The sequence below is a fragment of the Globicephala melas genome, chromosome 11 (genome assembly GCF_963455315.2).
Source record: "Globicephala melas chromosome 11, mGloMel1.2, whole genome shotgun sequence".
In the NCBI taxonomy this organism is placed as follows: domain Eukaryota; kingdom Metazoa; phylum Chordata; class Mammalia; order Artiodactyla; family Delphinidae; genus Globicephala; species Globicephala melas.
In genome coordinates, this window is record NC_083324.2 from 27025701 (window position 1) to 27049972 (window position 24272).

Consider the following 24272-nt stretch of genomic DNA (forward strand, 5'->3'; position numbering starts at 1 on the left):
CCTTGGCCTGGTTCGCCTGGGGATCTTTCCTTTCCTCAGTGGAAAAGACCAATGAGGTAAACAGAACCTCGTTTCCATGGAAGCTCACTCTCTGGCCTTTTCTTTCCAGCAGTTGAAAGGTAATTACTTGATTTCTCTTTATTTGGGGGGGTTTCATAGAGCGGGGCTGTCAAGGTTTTTGATGGAGGATGGCCTTCTCTCTCACACCAGGCTATTTTAGGGAGCTTCGGTTGCATTTCTGTTTCCATCTTCCCTTCAGCTCATTAGCTCTCAGGCAGCAGCGCCCTCCTTCTGGTCACTCCTGCTAATTAAAGTCTAATGGAGCAAAGGACTTGACTCTGGAGAAAGTAGGATACACTGAGAAGCCAAAGAAATTCATCCAGAGATGGAAACCCCCATCACCTTCCTCTCCGGACACAGACTATCACACCAAGACCCCGCATCCACACCAGGGAGGGACACTAGCCCATCTGGCACTTTCTCACCTGAATCTCTGATGCCCCATTGTGGACCGCGTCAGAAATACAGCCAGCGTGGGCTGTTCTAATAACGCAAACAACAGCCACTGTTTCCTGAGGGTTTGCTGAATGCCAGGCACTGGGCTGAAAGCTTTATATCTGTGGTCTCAGTGAATCCTCATGACAGCCTTGGGGTAGACTTATTATACTGATTAATCAGATGACGAGGCCTGAGCACAGAGAGGTTAAGTAACTTGCCCAAGGTCACACAGCTACTAAGTGGCAAAGCCAGGTTAAGAACATACCCATTACTGTTATTTCTTAGGGAGGGCTCTTGCACTGCAACAGCCTCCCCGGAAGAAACCAGTCATGATAGGAAATGGACGGTAGACATTTCTCTGCCCCCGCGTGGCGGCTCTTTGTATTAAACTGAACCACGTAGGCGTGTGGAGTTAGTTGTCAGGGCCAATTAGAAAACCAAAACAATACACTAAAGAAGCAAGTCAACATAAAGCAGAACAGAAGAGTTCCAGTCTGAGGCAGAGCCAACTCCCATTTCAAATGGCTCATGCCACTTTACCACATTCCTGAACCTTATAGAGACTTGGTGTCCTCGTCTGTCAAATGGGAATAATAGCGGTACATACCTCATAAAGCTGTTTTACTTGGGAATTTCTCAAACTGCTCTGTGAAATACTTGTTTTCAGTGAAAAAATTGTGTCAAAGACAAAGTTAAACACAGTTAAACAAGATGATTTACTCTAGAATTTCTTCGAATCTTAATTATGCTAATACGTATTATAAATTTTCAGGAAGGAGCAGTGTTTCTTGACCCCAGAATCCTTTTCCTGGGAGAATGCACGTTAACATCTATTTCTTGGGACCCCTTAGAGAAGGCTTTAATATAGGTCATACAGTCCCTGGTCTTGAAATAGGCATCAATAAATGCTAATCCCCTCTGTTTTGTGCCCAGATTATTCAAATAGCCATACCTGTTCTTGTTAGATTTAAGTTCCATGGAGGCAGGAACTGGGTCTGTCTTGTTCCTTTCTGTATTCCAGTGTCCTGCATAGCAAGACATTCCATAAAAATTTGATGAGTGAATAAATGAACCAATGAATGAAGCTTTGTGTAGACCTAGCCTGCTCATCTTCACTGCTGGCATCCTCTGCTGTTTCTAATTGTATTTGGTGAGGCCAGTGGGAGAATTCAGACACCTCTGAGAAATTTCATGATGGGGATGGTTCTGTTGGGTTGTTTTTTCTTTTCACTTTTAACCTCGAGCATCGTATCTTCTGACAGAACCCCCCAACATTAGCCCCTAACCGAATCATTTTGCTTCTTCTCAGTGAAGTAGTCAGATGTTTTCTTTGCATATGTATTTTGAACAGGATATTTCTGAGTGTTCCCAGTGGGTTTGCACCTGGGTATGAAAAAGTCTTGGGCTTCCAAGGGAATAGAATAAAAACAGTTCATTGGAGCTTAAAACCAGCACGGAGGATACCATGTTTCCCACGTGTGCCTATTGCAAGTGGTGATGGAGGGACCACTGGTTAGTGGTGTGAACGCTCTCCAGTGGTTCTCTTGATTTATTTAGAACAGGATTTCCAACTCATGTTCTCTGGGCGTTATGCAAAAAATAAAAATTTAAGTTAAATAATAGTTGAGTTGGTCAAAAGCTGACAGATTTCCTTACTGCTGAGCTTCTCAGAGATTTTGTGCATTTCGACACAGCATTTTACAAACTTATCTAGCCATTCTTTTTTTTTTTTTTTTTTTTTTTTTTGCGGTACGCAGGCCTCTCACTGCTGTGGCCTCTCCCGTTGCGGAGCACAGGCTCCGGACTCGCAGGCTCAGCGGCCATGGCTCACGGGCCCAGCCGCTCCGCGGCATGTGGGATCTTCCCGGACCGGGGCACGAACTCGTGTCCCCTGCGCCGGCAGACGGACCCCCAACCACTGCGCCGCCAGGGAAGCCCTCTAGCCCTGCTTTTGGAGCCCTTGTCGATCCTTTCCTCTGGAGTCTGTAATAAGGGTGTTGTCCAGCAGAACACCCGTTTGGAAATGCTACTTTAGAATATATGACCAAAAGTAACAGTCCCATCTTTATGATCTAGAAAACAGTCCTGCTTATCAAAACTGTGGGGAAAAGAATAGAAGGCAACTCCTGAATTGAACAGGGTGATAAAAATGCAGCGCAGAAAGCCAGATAGATTTTTATGTTTTGTATAACAAACCCAAGAAGGCTATTCATGATGCTTCAAAACCATGACCATAAAGTGTCCAGTGTTCTTATTTACATCCTATTAGAAATAACTTATTTTCTATACCACTTCATAGCATAGATTAGATTCTTTTTTAAGCATGGAGCTGGGTTTTCATTTTCAAATATCTGAATAAAATTCCATACTTTTCAGATTTCTGAATAAAAATGGCTTTTAAGAGAAAGGGACTTAGAAAACTCACATATTTCTTTATCTACTTTTTGTTGTGAGTTAATCTGTTCTGAAAAGAAGAATAGAGTACATCCCATTTGAATGTCACTGTTCCCTACTTATTAAACTTTTCTGTGAATAAAATAATTTATCAGGTACTGAACAAAGCAGACTCAATTACAGCTTGACGTATAACGCTAGGCTTGCTTGGAAGTAAAGAGAGCACTTCAGTTCCTAGAGCAGGGATCAGTAACTATGGCCGGCCACCTGTTGTGCATAAAATTTTATTGGAACACAGCAGTGCTCATTCATTTACGTGTTGCCTGTGTCCATTTTCACATCTCATTGGAAGATGTGAGTCACTGCAACAGAGATCTTATGGCCCTCCAAGCCTAGAGTGTTAATTATATGGACCTTCGTAGAAATATTTGCCAATGTCTTTCATAGATTTATAGAAAGATGGGAGAGGGATGATGGAGATTACATAACCAACCCCTTCATTCTATGGATCGGAAAACTGACACTAGAGAAGTTAGCGAATTGTCTACCCATCAGAGAAGACAAAGATAGATTTCTTTTTTTTTTTTTTAAGCCAGATGTAAATTTAACGTAGATGTGACAAAAATCACCTGAGTGGGTAACTATCTAAGTGCAAATTTCACAAGCAAATTACGGATGGCCTCCCGTTGAAGCATACTCTGTGTAGTTTCTAATGCATGCATTCAATTCGTTAGGAGAAGGAGGCTCGCACCTACTTCCACTTTACTGCTTAATTTTTTAAAGTAATTTTTGTTACAGTATAGTTGCTTTACAATGTTGTGTTAGTTTCTGCTGTACAGCAGAGTGAATCAGCTATACGTATATATATATCCCCTCCTTTTTGGATTTCCTTCCCATTTAGGTCACCACAGAGCATTGAGTAGAGGGAACTATGTGCTATACAGTAGCTTCTCATTAGTTATCTGTTTTATACCTAGTAGCGTATATAAGATATCAACACCAACTGAGAGGTAGCAGCCATCTGGAGTACTTGTTGAAAAGGTCTCAGGGCTCAGAGAGAAAGGATGCAATGATTAACTAATCATCCACGGTCCAGGGGTGGGAGAGCAGCAGGATATATGCCACGTAGGCGCCATGGATGCGGACTATGTCCGCTCGGTACGATACTAACAGTTATATTACCATCTCCTTCCTTGTACGTCTGCCCTGTAAACACTTCTTCGCTGGACCCCAAAACAGGAGAGCTGCGTCAGGCCCTCATTAGAAGCACTGCTGCCTAGAAGTTCAGAGGTGGTTCTTATTCAAGTGCATTTAGATGTCTTTCTTAGCAACAGCCTGCCTACCCCATCACATTCTCCTTAAAACGATTTAACTTGGGATTTCCCTCAAACTGGATTTGTGTGTCCCACGATTCTTACGTTTTAGTGGAATAGGTCTGTGGGGGCACAGAGTAGCTGGGTGTAAAGTCGTGAGTTCCTTGGCTTTTGTCACCCAAACTGAAAGTCTCCACATTTGTGCTTTTGTGCAGCTGGACAATCCAGATGAGCAAGCGGCCCAGATCCGACGAGAGCTGGACGGACGTCTCCAAATGGCAGACCAAATAGCCAGGGTAAGGAAACGCTGGGGACATGTGCTGGGGGACTGGGCCAGAGCCCCACACCGGAAGTGCACTGATCGTTAAGGGCCGTGGAAAGATAAAACTGAGAATTTTACCTTCTCAGGAAGAAGAGGATAATCACCTGGTCGGGTCCTCAACCCTTCTTTCTCAGGGCAAGTGTCCTAGACACAGCTCATGTATTTCCTATCCTCCAATCAATACTCAAACTCCAGCCTCACCTTTCTTCTGAGTCCCAGACTTACATTTCCATCTGTCTGTCGAGCATTTCCACGTGGCCAGTCCCCTGCATTTCAGGTTGGATGTGTTCCAAATCTTAACTGCCCGCCGAGTACACACACCTGCATAGACTCCTCACGTGGCCTCCACGCAGTTACCATGGATGAAACCTCCCAGTCACTGTCAATTTCTCCTTCCTCCCCAGAACACTCCACACTCCCGTCTGCCACCTGGCTTCTTGATTCTGCCTCCCAAATGTGGGCCAGATCCCTTTACTGGTTTCCGGCACCACTGCTAGTGCTTTGATTCAGGCCCCTCATCTTCCACGCCTGGATCTTGCAATAGCCTCCTAGTGGGTATATCCCTGGCTTCACTCCCTCCCTGTGTCCTGTCCATCCTGCATGTAATCATCATTCGAAACCTCATATATGAACATCTCATAACAGAGCCTCCAAATCCTTCAATAGAACCCTCCAGTGTCCCCAGAACAAGATCTCAGTGCTTTAGAATGATACTCAAGGCTCTTAATCCACAGACCATATCCTTCTTTATTGGCCTCACCTCCCACAACTTTCCCACCAGAGCTCCCCATTCCAGCTCTACAGAATGTCTCCCTCTGAATATCCCAGGCCCTTTCCAACCTCAGTGCCTTTGTAGCCACTAGTGTTTCAATGTGGATTGACCTTTCTCCTCTCCTGCACTTAGCAAGCTCTCCTACTCAGCCTTCAGTCCTCAACTGAAAATCCCTTGTCTAAGAGCTGAGCTCATCCTGCCCACTTTGTGCTTTCTTCTTGCCACGTGTAAACCTTTATTATGACAGTTCACTGAACGGTGACTATTCATTTACGTGTCTGAGTCTCCCAGTAGATGGGATTGCTCTAGGGTTGGGATGTCTCCCTGTTGAGGACTGGGAGCCTAAGCATTATCTCCTGTTCTTTTTTTTTTTTTTTTTTGCGGTACGCGGGCCTCTCACTGTTGTGGCCTCTCCCGTTGCGGAGCACAGGCTCAGCGGCCATGGCTCACGGGCCCAGAGCCACTCCGCGGCATGTGGGATCTTCTCGGACCGGGGCACGAACCCGTGTCCCCTGCATTGGCAGGTGGACTCTCAACCACTGCGCCACCAGGGAAGCCCCTATCTCCTATTCTAACTGTTCTACCATTTGTGTTAACAGTAATCGTGCTAGTGGCATTTCTTCAGCACTTACTCTGCGTCAAGCATGTTACATGCTTTACATATGCCATCTCATTCCATCCTCCAAACAGTTCCATAGGGGCATTTGTTATTCTTGTTTTAGAGATGGGAAAATCTAGGCTGGACATGAGAGGTACTAGTTAAGAGGCTACAATGGACCCTTCACTCAAGTCTAAGTATCAGGACTGGGCTCACCCTACGTGCAAAATTTAAAAATGGGGGTCGGAGTGTGGGGGAGGATGAGCACAGGGTGGAGCTTGGTGTTCAGCCTTCCTCTCTATGGAAAGAAGCATCTCAGGATTTGTACCCGTGGAAAGGAATTCTACTGGAAGAGAAACCAAAGAGAGACTCCAAGAAGCAGGAAAATCCCTTTTCGTGCTCAAGCAGGAAAATCCCCTTTCGTGTGTTGAAACGTTCTGCATCTTGTTCTTGGACACCTTCAAAGTTTATGGTCGGGTCGTCTGGCTAAAAGTAGTATGTAGTTCTCTGGCTAAAGGTAGTGTAAAAGGCTCTTATGTTTGAAAATCCTGCTTAATGTGGGAGTAAACATCAATAAGGCTTCGGAATGTACTTCTCTAAATTCAGCACCTCCTCAGCAGATTATCCAGAAAATAGAGGTCATTTGGTCCATGCCCTGCCCTTAGGCAACTATTATATCCCCAACTAATAAGTATTCGTGCCACTTAAAGAAAATTTTACACACACACACTTCAAAAACAAGCTCATGGCACCTTTATTTGTCTTGTTTACTTTTAAGGCTTAACATGATAATTTTAGAAACTTGCGTAAGCTAATTTTAATTTTTAAAAGACCATGGGTGAACAACTGTTACATAGTGCGCCAAGTTGCTCATTTCTGAACAAAGATCAAAGAACTCTCGCGAGGAGCTTCAAGATGGCGGAAGAGTAAGACGCGGAGATCACCTGCCTCCCCACAAATACATCAGAAATACATCTACATGTGGAACAGCTCCTACAGAACACCTACTGAACACCGGCAGAAGACCTCAGACCCCCCAACAGGCAAGAAACTCCCCACGTACCAGGGTAGGGCAAAAGAAAAAAGAAAAAACAGAGACGAAAGAATAGGGATGGGACCCGCACCAGAGGGAGGGAGCTGTGAAGGAGGAAAGGTTTCCACACACTAGGAAGCCCCTTCGCGGGTGGAGACTGCGGGTGGCGGAGGGGGAAGCTTCGGAGCCGCGGAGGAGAGCGCAGCAACGGGTGCGGAGGGCAAAGCGGAGAGATTCCCGCACAAAGGATGGGGGCCGACCGGCACTCACCAGCCCGAGAGGCTTGTCTGCTCCCCCGCCGGGGCGGGCGGGGCTGCGAGCTGAGGCTCAGGTTTCGGTAGGAGCGCAGGGAGAGGACTGGGGTTGGCGGAGTGAACACAGCCTGCAGGGGGTTAGTGCGCCATGGCTGGCCGGGAGGGAGTCCAGGAAAAAGTCTGGAGCTGCTGAAGAGGCAAGAGACTTTTTCTTGCCTCTGTGTTTCCTGGCGCGCGAGGAGAGGGGATTCAGAGCGCCGCTTAAAGGAGCTCCAGAGACGGGCGCGAGCCGCGGCTAACCGCGCGGACCCCAGAGACGGGCATGAGACGCTAAGGCTGCTGCTGCCGCCACCAAGAAGCCTCTGTGCGAGCACAGGTCACTCTCCACACCCCCCTTCCGGGGAGGCTGTGCAGCCCGCCACCGCCAGGGTCCCGGGATCCAGGGACAACTTCCCCGGGAGAACGCACGGTGTGCCTCAGGCTGGTGCAACGTCACAGCGGCCTCTGCCGCCGCAGGCTCGCCCCGCACTCAGTGCCCCTCCCTCCCCCCGGCCTGAGTAAGACAGAGCCCCCAAATCAGCGGCTCCTTTAACCCTGTCCTGTCTGAGCGAAGAACAGATGCCTTCCGGCGAGGCAGAGGAGGGGCCAGATCCTCTACACGCAGAGGAGGGGCCAGATCCAAAGCTGAACCCCAGGAGCTGTGTGAACAAAGAAGAGAAAGGGAAATCTCTCCCAGCAGCCTCAGAAGCAGCGGATTAAAGCTCCACAATTAACTTGATGTACCCTGCATCTGTGGAATACATGAATAGACAACGAATCATCCCAAACTGAGGAGGTGGACTTTGGGAGCAACGATATATATATATATTTTTTCCCTTTTTCTCTTTTTGTGAGTGTGTATGTGTATCCTTCTGTGTGTGATTTTGTCTGTATAGCTTTGCTTTTACCATTTCTCCTAGGTTCTGTCTGTCCTTTTTTTTCCGTTTTTACTTATTAAAAATTTTTTCTTAATTATTTTTTACTTTAAAAAATTTATTTTATTTTATTTTTACTTTATTTTATTTTATCTTCTTCTTTCTTTCTTTGTTTCTTTTCCCGCTTTTATTCTGAGCCGTGTGGATGATAGGCTTTTGGTGCTCCAGCCAGGTGTCAGGGCTGTGCCTCTGAGGTGGGAGAGCCAAGTTCAGGACACTGGTCCACCAGAGACCTCCCAGCTCCACGTTATATCAAACGGCAAAAATCTCCCAGAGATCTCCATCTCAACGCCAAAACCCAGCTCCACGCAACAGCCAGCAAGCTACAGTGCTGGACACCTTATGCCAAACAAATAGCAAGACAGGAACACAACCCCATCCATCAGCAGAGAGGCTGCCTAAAATCATAATAAGGCCACAGACACCCCAAAACACACCACCAGACGTAGACCTGCCCACCAGAAAGACAAGATCCAGCCACATCCACCAGAACACAGGCACTAGTCCCCTCCACCAGGAAGCCTACACAACACACTGAACCAACTTTAGCCACTGGGGGCAGACACCAAAAACAACGGGAACTACGAACCTGCAGCCTGCAAAAAGGAGACGCCAAACACAGTAAGCTAAGCAAAATGAGAAGATAAAGAAACACACAGCAGATGAAGGAGCAAGGTAAAAAACTCACCAGACGAAACAAATGAAGAGGAAATAGGCAGTCTACCTGAAAAAGAATTCAGAGTAATGATAGTAAAGATGATCCAAAATCTTGGAAATAGAATGGAGAAAATACAATAAACGTTTAACAAGGACCTAGAAGAACCAAAGACCAAACAAACAGTGATGAACAACACAGTAAATGAAATTAAAAATTCTCTAGAAGGGATCAACAGCAGAATAACTGAGGCAGAAGAACGGATAAGTGACCTGGAAGATAAAATAGTGGAAATAACTAATGCAGAGCAGAATAAAGAAAAAAGAATGAAAAGAATTGAGGGCAGTCTCAGAGACCTCTGGGACAACGTTAAACGCACCAGCATTCGAATTATAGGGGTTCCAGACGAAGAAGAGAAAAAGAAAGGGACTGAGAAAATATTTGAAGAGATTATAGTTGAAAACTTCCCTAATATGGGAAAGGAAATAGTTAATCAAGTCCAGGAAGCACAGAGAGTCCCATACAGGATAAATCCAAGGAGAAACACACCAAGACACGTATTAATCAAACTATCAAAAATTAAATACAGGGGGGCTTCCCTGGTGGCGCAGTGGTTGAGAGTCTGCCTGCTGATGCAGGGGACACGGGTTCATGCCCCCGTCCCAGAGGATCCCACATGCCGTGGAGTGGCTGGGCCCGTGAGCCATGGCCGCTGAGCCTGCGCGTCCGGAACGGGAGAGGTCACAACAGTGAGAGGCCCGCGTACTGCAAAAAAAAACAAAAAAAAAAATTCAGGGACTTCCCTGGTGGCACAGTGGTTGGGAATCCACCTGTAAACACAGGGGACACGGGTTCGATCCCTGGTCCGGGAAGATCCCACATGCCGCAGAGCAACTAAGCCTGTGAGCCACAACTGCTGAGCCAGCGCTCTGGAGCCTGCGAGCCACAACTACTGAGCCCGCATGCCTAGAGCCCATGCTCCGCAACAGAAGAAGCCAGCACAATGAGAAACCCGCGCACCACAGCAAAGAGTAGTCCCTGCTCACCACAACTAGAAAAAGCCCTCGCACAGCAATGAAGACCCAACTCAGCCATAAATAAATAAACAAGCACTCTTACTTTAAAAAAAAATTAAATACAAAGAAAAAATATTAAAAGCAGCAAGGGAAAAACAACAAATAACATAAAAGTGAATCTCCATAAGGTTAACAGCTGATCTTTCAGCAGAAACTCTGCAAGCCAGAAGGGAGTGGCCAGACATATTAAAAGTGATGAAGAAGAAAAACCTACAACCAAGATTACTCTACCCAGCAAGGATCTCATTCAGATTTGATAGAGAAATTAAAGCCTTTACAGACAAGCAAAAGCTAAGAGAATTCAGCCTCACCAAACCAGCTCTACAACAAGTGCTAAAGGAACTTCTCTAGGCAGGAAACACAAGAGAAGGAAAAGACCTACAATAACAAACCCAAAACAATTTAGAAAATTGTAATAGGAACATACATGTTGATAATTACCTTAAATGTAAATGGATTAAATGCCCCAACCAAAAGACACAGATTGGCTGAATGGATACAAAAACAAGACCCATATATATGCTGTCTACAAGAGACCCACTTCAGACCTAGAGACACATACAGACTGAAAGTGAGGGGATGGAAAAAGATATTCCAAGCAAATGGAAATCAAACGAAAACTGGAGTAGCAGTTCTCATATCAGACAAAATAGACTTTAAAACAAAGACTATTAGAAGAGACAAAGAAGGACACTGCATAATGATCAAGGGATCAATCCAAGGAGAAGATATAATAATTGTAAATATTTATGCACCCAACGTAGGAGCACCTCAATACATAAGGTAAGTACTAACAGCCATAAAAGGGGAAATCGACAGGGACGCAATCATAGTAGGGGACTTTAACACCCCACTTTCACCAATGGACAGATCATCCAAAATGAAAATAAATAAGGAAACACAAGCTTTAAATGATATATTAAACAAGATGGACTTGATTGGTATTTATAGGACATTCCATCCAAAAACAACAGAATACACATTTTTCTCAAATGCTCATGGAACATTCTCCAGGACAGATATTATCTTGGGTCACAAATCAAGCCTTGGTAAATTTAAGAAAACTGAAATCATATCAAGTATCTTCTCTGACCACAACGCTATGAGACTAGATACCAAATACAGGGGAAAATCTGTAAAAAATACAAACACATGGAGGCTAAACAATACACTACTTAATAACCAAGAGATCACTGAAGAAATCAAAGAGGAAATCAAAAAATACCTAGAAACAAATGACAGTGAAAGACGTTGACCCAAAACCTATAGGATACAGCAAAAGCATTTTGAAGAGGGAAGCTTATAGCAATACAATCCTACCTTAAGAAACAAGAAACATCTCAAATAAACAACCTAACCGTACACCTAAAGCTATTAGAGAAAGAAGAACCAAAAAAAAAACCCAAATTTAGCAGAAGGAAAGAAATCTTAAAGATCAGATCAGAAATAAATGAAAAAGAAATGAAGGAAACGATAGCAAAGATCAATAAAACTAAAAACTGGTTCTTTGAGAAGATAAACAAAATTGATAAACCATTAACTAGACCCATCAAGAAAAAAAGGGAGAAGACTCAAATCAGCAGAATTAGAAATGAAAAAGGAGAAGTAACAACTGACTGCAGAAATGCAAAGGATCATGAGAGATTACTACAAGCAACTCTATGCCAATAAGATGGACAACCTGGAACAAATGGACAAATTCTTAGAAATGCACAACCTTCCAAGACTGAACCAGGAAGAAGTAGAAAATATGAACAGACCAATCACAAGCACTGAAATTGAAACCGTGATTAAAATTTTTCCAACAAACAAAACCCCAGGACCAGATGGCTTCACAGGCGAATTCTATCCAACATTTAGAGAAGAGCTAGCACCTATCCTTCTCAAACTCTTCCAAAATATAGCAGAGGGAGGAACACTCCCAAACGCATTCTACGAGGCCACCATCACCCTGATACCAAAACCAGACAAAGATGTCACAAAGAAAGAAAACTACAGGCCAATATCACCAATGAACGTAGATGCAAAAATCCTCAACAAAATACTAACAAACAGAATCCAGCAGCACATTAAAAGGATCATACACCATGATCAAGTGGGGTTTATCCCAGGAATGCAAGGATTCTTCAATATACACAGATCAATCAATGTGATACACCATATTAACAAATTGAAGGAGAAATCCATATGATCATCTCAATAGATGCAGAGAAAGCTTTCGAAAATTCAACACCCATTTATGATAAAAACCCTCCAGAAAGTAGGCATAGAGGGAACTTTCCTCAACATTATAAAGGCCGTATATGACAAACCCACAGCCAACATCATCCTCCATGGTGAAAAACTGAAAGCATTTCCTCTAAGATCAGGAACAAGACAAGGTTGCCCATTCTCACCACTATTATTCAACATAGTTTTGGAAGTTTTAGCCGCAGCAATCAGAGAAGAAAGAGAAATAAAAGGAATCCAAATCGGAAAAGAAGAAGTAAAGCTGTCACTGTTTGCAGATGACATGATACGATACATAGAGAATCCTAAAGATGCTACAAGAAAACTAGAAGAGCTGATCAATGAATTTGGTAAAGTAACAGGATACAAAATTAATGCACAGAAATCTAGCATTCCTATACACTAATGATGAAAAATCTGAAAGTGAAATTAAGAAAACTCTCCCATTTACCATTGCAACCAAAAGAATAAAATATCTAAGAATAAACCTACCTAAGGAGACAAAAGACCTGTATGCAGAAAATTATAAGATACTGATGAAAGAAATTAATGATGATATAAAGAGATGGAGAGATATACCACGTTCTTGGACTGGAAGAATCAACATTGTGAAAAGGACTATACTACCCAAAGCAATCTACAGATTCAGTGGAATCCGTATTAAACTACCACTGGCATTTTTCACAGAACTAGAACAAAATATTGCACAATTTGTATGGAAACACAAAAGACCCCGAATAGCCAAAGCAATCTTGAGAAAGAAAAACGGAGCTGGAAGAATCAGGCTCCCAGACTTCAGACTATACTACAAAGGTACAGTAATCAAGACAATATGGTACTGGCACAAAAACAGAAATATAGATCAATGGAACAGGATAGAAAGCCCAGAGATAAACCCACGCATGTATGGTCACCTTATCTTTGATAAAGAAGGCAAGAATATACAGTGGAGAAAAGACAGCCTCTTCAATAAATGGTACTGGGAAGACTGGACAGCTACATGTAAAAGAATGAAATTAGAACACTCCCTAACACCATACACAAAAATAAACTGAAAGTGGATTAAAGACCTAAATGTAAGGCCAGACACTATCAAACTCTTAGAGGAAAACATAGAACACTGTATGACATAAATCACAGCAAGGTCCTTTTTGACCCACCTCCTAGAGAAATGGAAATAACAAAAATAAACAAATGGGACCTAATGAAACTTAAAAGCTTTTGCACAGCAAAGGAAACCAAAAAGATGAAAAGACCACCCTCAAAATGGGAGAAAATATTTGCAAATGAAGCAACTGACAAAGGATTAATCTCCAAAATTTACAAGCAGCTCGTGCAGCTCAATATCAAAAAAACGAACAACCCAATCCAAAAATGGGCAGAAGACCTAAATAGACATTTCTCCAAAGATACACAGATTGCCAACAAACACATGAAAGGATGCTCAACATCACTAATCATTAGGGAAATGCAAATCAAAACCACAATGAGGTATCACCTCACACGAGTCAGAATGGCCATCATCAAAAAATCTACAAACAGTAAATGCTGGAGACGGTGTGGAGAAAAGGGAACACTCTTGCACTGCTGGTGGGGATGTAAATTGGTACAACCACTATGGAGAACAGTATGGAGGTTCCTTAAAAAACTCTAAATAGAACTACCATACGACCCAGCAATCCCACTACTGGGCATATACCCTGAGAAAACCATAATTCAAGATGATACATGCACCCCAGTATTCATTGCAGCTCTATTTACAATAGCCAGGACATGGAAACAACCTAAGTATCCATTGACAGATGAATGGATAAAGAAGATGTGGCACATAAATACAATGGAATATTACTACGCTATAAAAAGAAATGAAATTGAGTTATTTGTAGTGAGGTGGATGGATCTAGAGTCTGTCATACAGAGTGAAGTAAGTCAGAGAAAAACAAATACCGTATGCTAACACATATATATGGAATCTAAAAAAAAAAATGTCATGAAGAACCTAGGGGCAAGTCGAGAATAAAGATGCAGACCTACTAGAGAATGGACTTGAGGTTACAGGGAAGGGGAATGGTAAGCTGGGACAAGTGAGAGAGCTGCGTGGACATATATACACTACCAAACGTAAAATAGATAGCTAGTGGGAAGCAGCCGCATAGCACAGAGAATTCAGCTCGGTGCTTTGTGACCACTTAGAGGGGTGGGATAGGGAGGGTCGAAGGGAGGGAGACGCAAGGGGGAAGAGATATGGGGACATATGTATATGTATAATTGATTCACTTTGTTATAAAGCAGAAACTAACACACCACTGTAAAGCAATTATACTCCAATAAAGATGTTAAAAAAACCCAAAAAACTCTCTCCCTTGGCCCACACCACTGGGTATTTTGATACCTAATAGGATGTTACTGACAACTTAGAACTAGACTTTCTTGGACAATGAGATAGGCAACTAAAGTAAATCTTGGGCAAAGTATATGGAGGGTATATTTCAAAGTATATGGAGGGTATATTTAAACATTCAGGAGGATTTCTATGGGAATCTTCCCACTACTATCTCCTGTTCTCCTGGAAATTGACTGTCTTCTTTTGCAATATTCGTTCATGCCAATGGCCCCCTTGCCACAGTTACTTGGTTCTGGAAGTGGACTCCTCACCCAAGTGGAACCAATCACATCTCCCAGCCTGCCCCGGCCATTAGTGATTGGTCCAGAAATGGATGCAACTAAACCAATGAACCCCTTCACAGGGACCTGTGGACTGTAGGCCAACAGAGCTATGTCCTGTAGTGGTAGAAAGATGTCTGCAGCCATGTTCATTTTTTCAGTGTAGGGGAAAGAAGATAAAAGAGTGAAGCTAACATACATACAAAGATAAACAGAATATACTGAGATCCTCAGGGTGTTCAAGACACTGAATCTACTTCTTCCTGATCGTCAACTGTGTAACTTTTTCCTTCAGTTTAGTTGGATTCCAAGAAAAGGAAATTCTACTTCTGCTTAAACCAGCCTGGCTAATACTGAGGAAGAGTGAGAAGTATCTCATCTACTAAAAATTAAATATCAAGTTTTCAGATACAGGCTAGTTCCTGAAAAGATATTGAAACAAAGCACCCATGCTTATCTTCTTTCAGCATGCCCTGATTTTTCTATTTGTAGCATCACAGTGAATTTTATTGAGGGTGTGCAATTCAACCCATATGGCTAAACGTCAGCTCCTGTAAATATCATAACCAGAAATTCCTGGAGATAGATGTCATCCATCATACATAATTCACTGTGTTCTCTGAATTATAAGATGGGTAGAGTGTCTTCATTGCAAATTAGAAGCACCAACTCAAGGAAGCTTTTGAGAGAGGGGATTGATTCTAGGGAGCAAGGAATGTCTCACAGAGCCCACGGGCAAGGTACAGCCAAGACCTAGGAAGGGAGTGGAGCCAGGGGCCACCAAGTGGTCAGGACTTTCCCCCTTCCCTTGAGCCTGTGTGTCCCATTCATTATTCCTTCTTTCTCTGCAGACCATCTTTCTTTGCTTCTCAGATGGGAAACATGGCTGTTTCACAGTTCTCCGTGTTTCCAGGATGGCCAAATAGAAAACCATTTAGCCAGTCAACCTCTTTCTCAAATCTTTCTCCCAATCTCCTCTTTCAGCTTTTCTCATTACCCCCTCACATTCACAATTTCAAGAGTCAGTCTTCTGACTGGCCCCGCTTAGTTCAAGGGCCAACCCCTAGAGCAGTCGATCAGTCCGCCGTGGAAAGGGGGTGAGGTCTCAGTGAACACGTGGATGCTAGAGATAATCACTGAGGGAGAGGGTGGTACCGACAAGGTAGGGCTCTGGGTGGGGTGATCATTATGAATTGGGAGCCCCTCGAAGTTGTGTGCAAAGTAACTGTTGCTTATGCGGTGTTTACCATGTGCCCAACTCTCTTCTAAGCATTTTACATTTGAGAACCTACCTAACCCTCCAACAACTTTATGAGAAGGGTGCTCCCAGTATCCCCATGTCATAGAGGCGGCCGAAGCACAGACATTAGAGGCCTTGGCCAAGCTCATTCACTGACCAGAACCTTCTCTCTTAACCAGTATGCACACTACCATTACAAAATGCCTTCCCAAACATAGAGCCTCATTTCCCCATGGCCCCAATCCAAAGATCCAACATGCCCTTCACCCAGGACTTCACCTTTCTGCATCCTGACCTCTCTCTCTGCTGATCAGTCTTTATTAATTTGCCCTGGCTATGCAATTCACGTAAACTCTCGTTTAGACCTGTGCCAAATGATCCTGCGAGTTAACGATGATTCTCCGCAGTTCAGGCACATCAAAGAGTTTAAGTGACGTATCAAAGTTGACACAGCTAGTAAGTAGAAAGCCGAGTGCTTTAATTCCAAGTTTCACGTTCTTTCTTTTGAGTAGTCAGATGACAGGCAGTTACACCAGGACAAGACTGCCCCCAGCTCCTCCCTCCCTGACGGTTGCCCCTCCGGGAAACTGCTTTCTGTCTTGCACGAAAATTTGCTGTGCCTTCCCTTCAGTTTATCCAGAAGCCCAAAGGAAGCAAAAGCAGCAGGCAGAATGGGCTCCTGGAATTCTGAATCCCTTCCACTTTGATTTCCTTGGCATCTGGAATAGAGGTGGTGGAGACCTAGGTGGTTCCGCCAGCAGCATTCTTATCCTCACATGCTTACAGAAGGCAAATGTTTGTCTTTTCTTCCTGGGAGAGAAGGGAGGCAAGTGCAAGGTGGCTTTCCTCTACCCGCAACCCTACCCTGTAATCTATCGGTTCAGTCACACCAGCATCCGACGAACGAATCATCAGAGACGGCTGTGTGAGCCCTCACTGTGAACATCAGATACGCTGCCTTAAAGATCCATGAAGAGATCTGAATGCATTTTTTAAATGTGGTAGAAAAGACTTCTTAATCCCTGCTGAAACATTTTCCCAAATCCTCTCATGTTGACGTTAAAGAGTCCCCACATTTCACCCAGGAATTAAGCCTAAGTTATTTAAATTGTGTGGTTAGAAGTTGACATTGGAGCTTAAACAGGCAGCTTGTGGCATTAGTGCTGCTGTGATATTTGCCAGTTCTTTTGGCCACGTTTTGGGTAAAATTCCAAAATTCTTGAGCTGATTATATAAGACAAATACTACAGCTTTTAAAATAGAGGTAGAGGTCTGGGAGTGAAACACCATTGTTTTTTCAAGCTGTCATTTCAGTGGGGAGTTGCCATTTAAACCGCATTCTCTGCAGAAGCAAAATGACCATCTCATACCACGGTCCCATTGCAGGTATTAATGATGTGCGTAGGTGAGAAGTGACATCCACATATTTCCCTGATGGAAAAGTTCTGCTCCATACATTGCCAACAATCAGATAAAAGTAGAATCCTCTCCTACCAGAGAATGATAGCACCCCCAGCTTACAAATGAACGTTGTTGTACCTGGCATCTACCCTGTGTCCAAGCACATGGTAGAAATTTAGTTCAATTTTTGGCCTGCAAGAATGTGTGTAGGGAGCATCTCCCTGACTCTGGCCTTTGTAAGGCAGCTAAGAACCCAGAGGAATCTGAGTTCAAAGAAAAATCTAAATGCCAAGGGCGTTCATTCAAGGAAAAGGAAGTCCACCTAAATCAAAGAAGCTGAGGAAGTAAAACTAAGCCACTTAAGGACAGCTTTGAGTAAAAGGACCAATCCAGGAAACTACTAATATAATACCTGTGCCCAAAATGCCTTCTAATGTCTGTGAGGCTGCTTTTGAAATGTGTTTATAGTGGGGCTGCCATTGAAAACCCCTTTAGAAAGTCAGCCTAGATTGACAGAATGCTATTCCTTCTCAAGGCTTAAGTACTCAGAGTAGAAAAATGGCCTTGTTTTCCCTTGCAGACTTCAGTGGGGTTTTTTTTAATTTATTATTTATTTATTATATATATATATATTTTTTGTCTTCATTGCTGAGCGCGGGCTTTCTCTAGTTGAGGCGAGCAGGGGCTACTCTTTGTTGCGGTGCGTGGGCTTCTCACTGCGGTGGCTTCTCTTTTTGCAGAGCACGGGCTCTAGGCGCGCGGGCTTCAGTAGTTGTGGCTCTCGGGCTCTAGAGCGCAGGCTCAGTAGTTGTGGCGCACGGGCTTAGTTGCTCCACAGTATGAGGGATCTTCCTGGACCAGGGATTGAACCCATGTCCCGTGCATTGGCAGATGGATTCTTAAGCCCTGCACCACCAGGGAAGTCCCCAGACTTCAGTTTTATAAGCATCTTTTTATGATGTCATTAGGAACTGTCCAAGTTCTGGGAGGAGTGGTCATTCTTTGGATTTTTCCAATATTCTCCTGCAGAAAGTTTGGTGGATGCCAGCTCTGGGCCAGAGTGGTGGTATCTGTAATCACTGGGTCTTCTTCCAAAATTTCAAGACTGTGGAGTTAAAAGGCCTTGAGTGAGTCCCAAAGATGGGTGTGATGAAGGGACTGCACTTGATAGTAAGGCTGATTGGCAGGAGAGAACCCACTTCACAGACACAATGGTTTTTCTCTCCATCTCCATGGCAACTGCAGGGCCAGCAGCTGCCAGTAAAATCAAAGGTACACTTACCCAGCTCCTCCAATATCCCATATAGTTAGAAGGTTTGGGCCCCAGTACCAGGAGGAAAGAGATAGATCAGTGTCCCAGCCTTCAGGCTGTTAGTATGTAACCTGTGCTGCTTGGCAGCCTTTAACATCAATTAACTTACCTCATTCTTCTCTTCACTCGTTAGAATGACCATGTTCAAAAGAAGAGGGGGAAGTATTTTGTGATCACGTTCAGTTATATAGACCTTCTTGGATTCATGGTTGCCTATTACATATTTCTCAGAAAAGAGCAAATAAAAGTGGCCCTTTCTCAGCCAACTCAACCCGGTGTCAAACGCTTCCTCATCCATCAGACTCTCAGCCTAAGGGTCACCTCCTCCGGAAGGCTACCCCTGATTCTCTCAGGAAGAGATCACTTCTCATCTACTTCCATCAACCATCTACCTTGAAGATCTTTAAAGATCTTTCCTTAAAGATCTTTCCTTAAAGATCTTTCCTTAAAGATCTTTTAAAGATCTTTCCTTAAAGATCTTTCTCTCTGCTAGCTGTAAAGCTCCAGGACAGTTCGCATCCTTTCATCATGATCTCCCCACGCCTAACACTGTGCCAGGCAGAGTTTGGGTGGCAGTAAATATTTTCTAAGTGATGATGGCCCAGCAGCCCAGGGCCTTTGTCATAAAGGATACTCATGTTTTTGAGGCTCACATTTGTCCTCTGATTGAGCCCAAGAATGATAAAACGCCAGCCCACTGTGCAAAAGTTTCGAAGATACGAGTCTTGAGTATTGAAAGGAAAATAAGAGAATCTCAGGCATCTAAACTGCAAGAGGAATAACTTGGCTTTCTTAGAATTAGAAAAGCAATGAAAGTCAAAGCTCCTTTCTGTGACTCTAAATACCCTCCTCTCTCCTCTTCTCTTCCTTCCCTCCTCCCTCCCTCCTTCCTTCCTCTCTCTCACAGTCTCTCTCCCCCCTCTATCTCCCCGTCTCTTTCTCGCTCTTTGTCAAGTTCTTACGCTGCTTCCACTTGGTCCAACATGGACAATATGGCAACCACCCAAGAATCTATCTTTTTTTTTTTTTTTTTTTAGCATAAGACTTCTCCATGTATAAGCCCTTTTGCATCAAGAATAGTCACGTCCAAGGGTATTTTAGTTCTAGTATTTACTTTTTTTTTTTTTAACATCTTTATTGGAGTATAATTGCTTTACAATGGTATGTTAGTTTCAGCTTCACAACAAAATGAATCAGTTATATATATACATATATTCCCATATCTCTTCCCGCTTGCGTCTCCCTCCCTCCCACCCTCCCTATCCCACCCCTCCAGGCGGTCACAAAGCACCGAGCTGATCTCCCTGTGCTATGCGGCTGCTTCCCACTAGCTATCTACCTTACGTTTGGTAGTGTATATATGTCCATGCCTCTTTATCGCTTTGTCACCGTTTACCCTTCCCCCTCCCCATAGTCTCAAATCCATTCTCTAGTAAGTCTGTGTCTTTATTCCTGTTTCACCCCTAGGTTTTTCATGACTTTTTTTTTTTTTTAAATTCCATATATATGTGTTAGCATACGGTATTTGTCTCTCTCTTTCTGACTTACTTCACTCTGTATGACAGACTCTAGGTCTATCCACCTCATTACAAATAGCTCAATTTCGTCTCTTTTTATGGCTGAGTAATATTCCGTTGTATATATGTGCCACATCTTCTTTATCCATTCATCCGATGATGGACACTTAGGTTGTTTCCATCTCTGGGCTATTGTAAATAGAGCTGCAATGAACATTTTGGTACATGACTCTTTTTGAATTATGGTTTTCTCAGGGTATATGCCCAGGAGTGGGATTGCTGGGTCATATGGTAGTTCTATTTGTAGCTTTTTAAGGAACCTCCATACTGTTCTCCACAGTGGCTGTATCAATTTACATTCCCACCAACAGTGTAAGAGGGTCAAGAATCTATCTTTATGATCTTACTGTTGCAGTTTCACCACTGATCGCAATCTCAACATCTCTCAGTTCAATTTCTTGAGTGATTAAATCCAGTTGATTGCTGGCCACTTAGTAGAATTAGCTGGATGACTTTAAGTCAGGTGCCCACATATTAGACATCTTATTTTTCTGCCACCCAGAATTGGCAAACCAATTCATGTTCCGTGGGACCCAGGTGGAGTTCTACCCTGAGCCACAGGGACAGAGGAAATAACGCAGGCCTAAGCAATTCAACATGACATCACTGGCCATGGAAACTGGTTCAGGGTATGCACATAAGTCAGACTTCAGGTGAGGATTCTGAGATAAAAGATCCTCCATCTTCTGTGAGCATTACAGGAGGAGATGTTCACTCTTCCTTTAGATAGTGTGATGTGGTGTTGGGAGGTACAGATCTTTAGCAATCTTTTTGTCACATTAGAAGGAGCCAGACTGAGCATGAAGCCAGCCCAGAAGAACCCAAACCAAGTTTTGGAGGAAAAACTCAGTTATAATGATATTATCTGACTCCTAATTCCAGTCTTGTCTGAAGCTGGTTCTACCCTAGGACATTTTCAAACCTATACATTCCTTCATTGTTTAAGCCAGTTCGAGTGGATTTTTCTGTCACTTGCAAAAAAAAAAAAAGTCAAACTGATTTGATTTGCCACTCACCTGCTCATTTATGGAGCTGGGCTGCAGAGAGCACATTCATGTTTGAAGTGGGAAATGATTCTTTGAGAAGGTGATTGATCCCAACTCTATTCATCTGAGGCACCTGGACAACTCAGAGGTATGAAGTTGGCTAAAGCATGTTGCCATTACAACTGAACTCTCAAGGAATGAAAAAATATAGAGTTCAGTTCTGATACTGAATTGCTTTATCTTCTCTTCTAAGGAATTTTAATCATGTTTTTCATCACTTGTTTAATTTTTTTTCAATTTTTCTTCAAAACAGTTAACTATTCTTCTTAGAAATAGCCACAGGCTGTGTTTGAAACATCTCAAATGAGCTCCTTTTGAATTATTCATGTGAAAAAATCTCTATAGATATCCAGAAATAGGGTGCTTTTCTGTCTCCTCAGCTTAAAAACAACTGGCTGCATTTTGCTGAAAAGAAAAACTGTTTGAATTGAGACCGGATTTGAAGAACATCACCCCATTTTTCTTTCCGTAGATCACATTTGCTGGAGAAAACTTGGGTGGGGGGAATAGAACTATAATAAAATATTTGCCTCTTTCTTACTATATGTTTATGTATGTGTTTCTTACCTGTTAGAGATTATAAATAACTAGAAGGCAGGCAGCTGTCTACTCAACCCAGCTGAACCATTTTTCTAGCACGATGCCACAATATCTGGGCAAATGTCACTAGTGGTAGATGTCAGCAGAGCTCTGGACTGTGTTTACTCCTCTGCTCATTCCTTTCTCTTTCTTTACAAGGAACGCAAATTTCCCAAGTTTGTATCCAAAGAAATGGAAAACATGTACATTGAAGAGCTGAAGTCATCCATCAACCTGCTCATGGCTAATTTGGAGAGCATGCCAGTTTCCAAAGGCGGCGAGTTCAAGCTTCAGAAACTCAAACGCAGCCACAACGCTTCCATCATCGACATGGGTGAGGAGAGTGAAAACCAGCTCTCCAAGTCAGACGTCGTGTTATCTTTCTCCCTGGAGGTAAAAGCCCTAGACCCTTGAAAGTTTCGCAGGCAGGACATGGGTGATGAGATGCCTCACAATCAGCTTGTTTTCCTCCTTGCACCCCAGGAGCAGTTATTAAAATAACAGCTTACTAAGCGTAGCTCAGCTAATCGGCAAGTAATTTCCCATCTCCAGGAGACCATACTTTTTCCTTAGGAAATGTAGTCCTAAGAACCACTTACTAAATTTAATGTTGGATTACTTTCCCCAACTTAAAGCAGCCCTTAAGGGTTTTGTAAATACCTTGTGCAATTTAGAGAGTTTAACATTTTGGCAACCTGTGTTACAAAAAAAGCAATCTAGTATCATTTCATGGTGGGTTGTCAATTTTCTCTCCCATTCTCTCTCCCTCTGGCTGCCCCATTAGAGAGTCCCTTGTTGCAGTGGAGACTCTTTTAGTTTGTCTCATCACCCCAAGAAAGAACCCATTTTGGCCAGAACTGTGGCAGAAGGCTCAACATGTCAATATTTCTCTGTAACTTTTACTCACATGTTTGTTTATCATACGTATAATCTAAGGAGTAGATCTGATCTAACCACGTCAGAATTATTGAAAACTGGTTCAGTATGCACATTTCCTGTGCCACCCAGAACTGTTGACCCAGAGCTCTAGAGGATGAGAATATAAAATGGTGCAGTCACTTTAGAAAACAGTTTGGTGGTTTCTCAAAAAGCTAAACATAAAATTACCATGTGATCCAGCAATTGCACTCTTAGATCTCTACCCAAGAGAGATGAAAACACGTCACCACAAAGACTTGCTTACAAATGTTTATAGCAGCATTATTCATATAGCCCAAAATGGAAACAACCTAAATGTCTATCAGCTGGTGAAAGGGCAGAATGTGGTTCATCCATATGATAGAATACGCTTCACCAATTAAAAGGAACAGGCTACTGATACATGCTTTGATTTAGATGAACCTCCAAAGCATTATGCTTAGTGAAAGAAGCCAGACACAAGAGGCCACATATTGTTTGATTCCATTGATATGAAATGTCCAGAAAAGGTAAATATCCAGAAACAGAAAGTAGGTTAGTGTTGCCTGGGGCAGGAGGTAGAAACGGACATAAGGGACCTTATTGGGGGAGATAAAACTGTTCTGAAACTGATTTATGATGATGGTTTCTACAACCTAGTAAATTTATTTATTTATTTTTAATATTTATTTATTTGGTTGCACCAGGTCTTAGTTGCGGCAGGCGGACTCCTTAGGTGTGGCTGGCAGGCTCCCTAGTTGCAGCACATGGACTACTTAGTTGCAGCTCGCTAGCTCCTTAGTTGCGGCACGTGGCCTCCTTAGTTGTAGCATGCGAACTGTTAGTTGTGGCATGCATGTAGGATCTAGTTTCTCAGTCAGGGGTCGAACCCAGTCCCCCTGCATTGGGAGTGTGGAGTGTTCACCACTGCGCCACCAAGGAAGTCCCTAAATCACTGTATTGTACACTTGAAATGTGTGAATTATATGATATGTAAAACATGCCTCAATAAAATTGTCAGGAATAAGAGCTCTAGGCAGAGTATAGCCCTGGAATGTGCATTTTAATGAGCTGCCCAGGTACTTCTTACACTCCAAAGTTTGAGAACCATTCGTAGCATATGAAAGCTCAACCCCAAAAGGATTTTATGATAATCCAACATTTAGGGAAACCAAGAGAATAGATCCGATTTCTATAGATTTAATTAAAATTTGTAAAGACTAAATTAATATTTGAGAACATCATTAAGGCTTGCTGTGAATTAACTGCAGGTAATTTGTTTTACTGTGCTCAGTTCAGATTGAGATAGTCACATTACAGGGTTTTCAACATGTATTTTGCAGGTGGAAGAGGCAGTATTCCATTAAATATAGAGCACTTGGTGTGTGAAAAACTCATCAGTGTAATTTCACACAAACTTCCTTTCTTTTTTTTTTTT

At 43.0% G+C, this 24272-nt stretch overlaps 1 protein-coding gene across 20 annotated transcripts in view; it reads left to right on the forward strand.

The window, feature by feature from the left end:
* CADPS (calcium dependent secretion activator) overlaps positions 1-24272 on the forward strand; it is an 804342-nt gene that overhangs the window by 525029 nt on the left and 255041 nt on the right. For all 20 annotated transcript variants that reach the window (XM_060307918.1, XM_060307911.1, XM_060307913.1 and 17 more), the window contains 2 exons: positions 4421-4501; positions 22097-22330. In XM_060307918.1, the coding sequence (XP_060163901.1) occupies positions 4421-4501; positions 22097-22330 (315 nt within the window). The remainder of the gene's footprint in view (positions 1-4420; positions 4502-22096; positions 22331-24272) is intronic.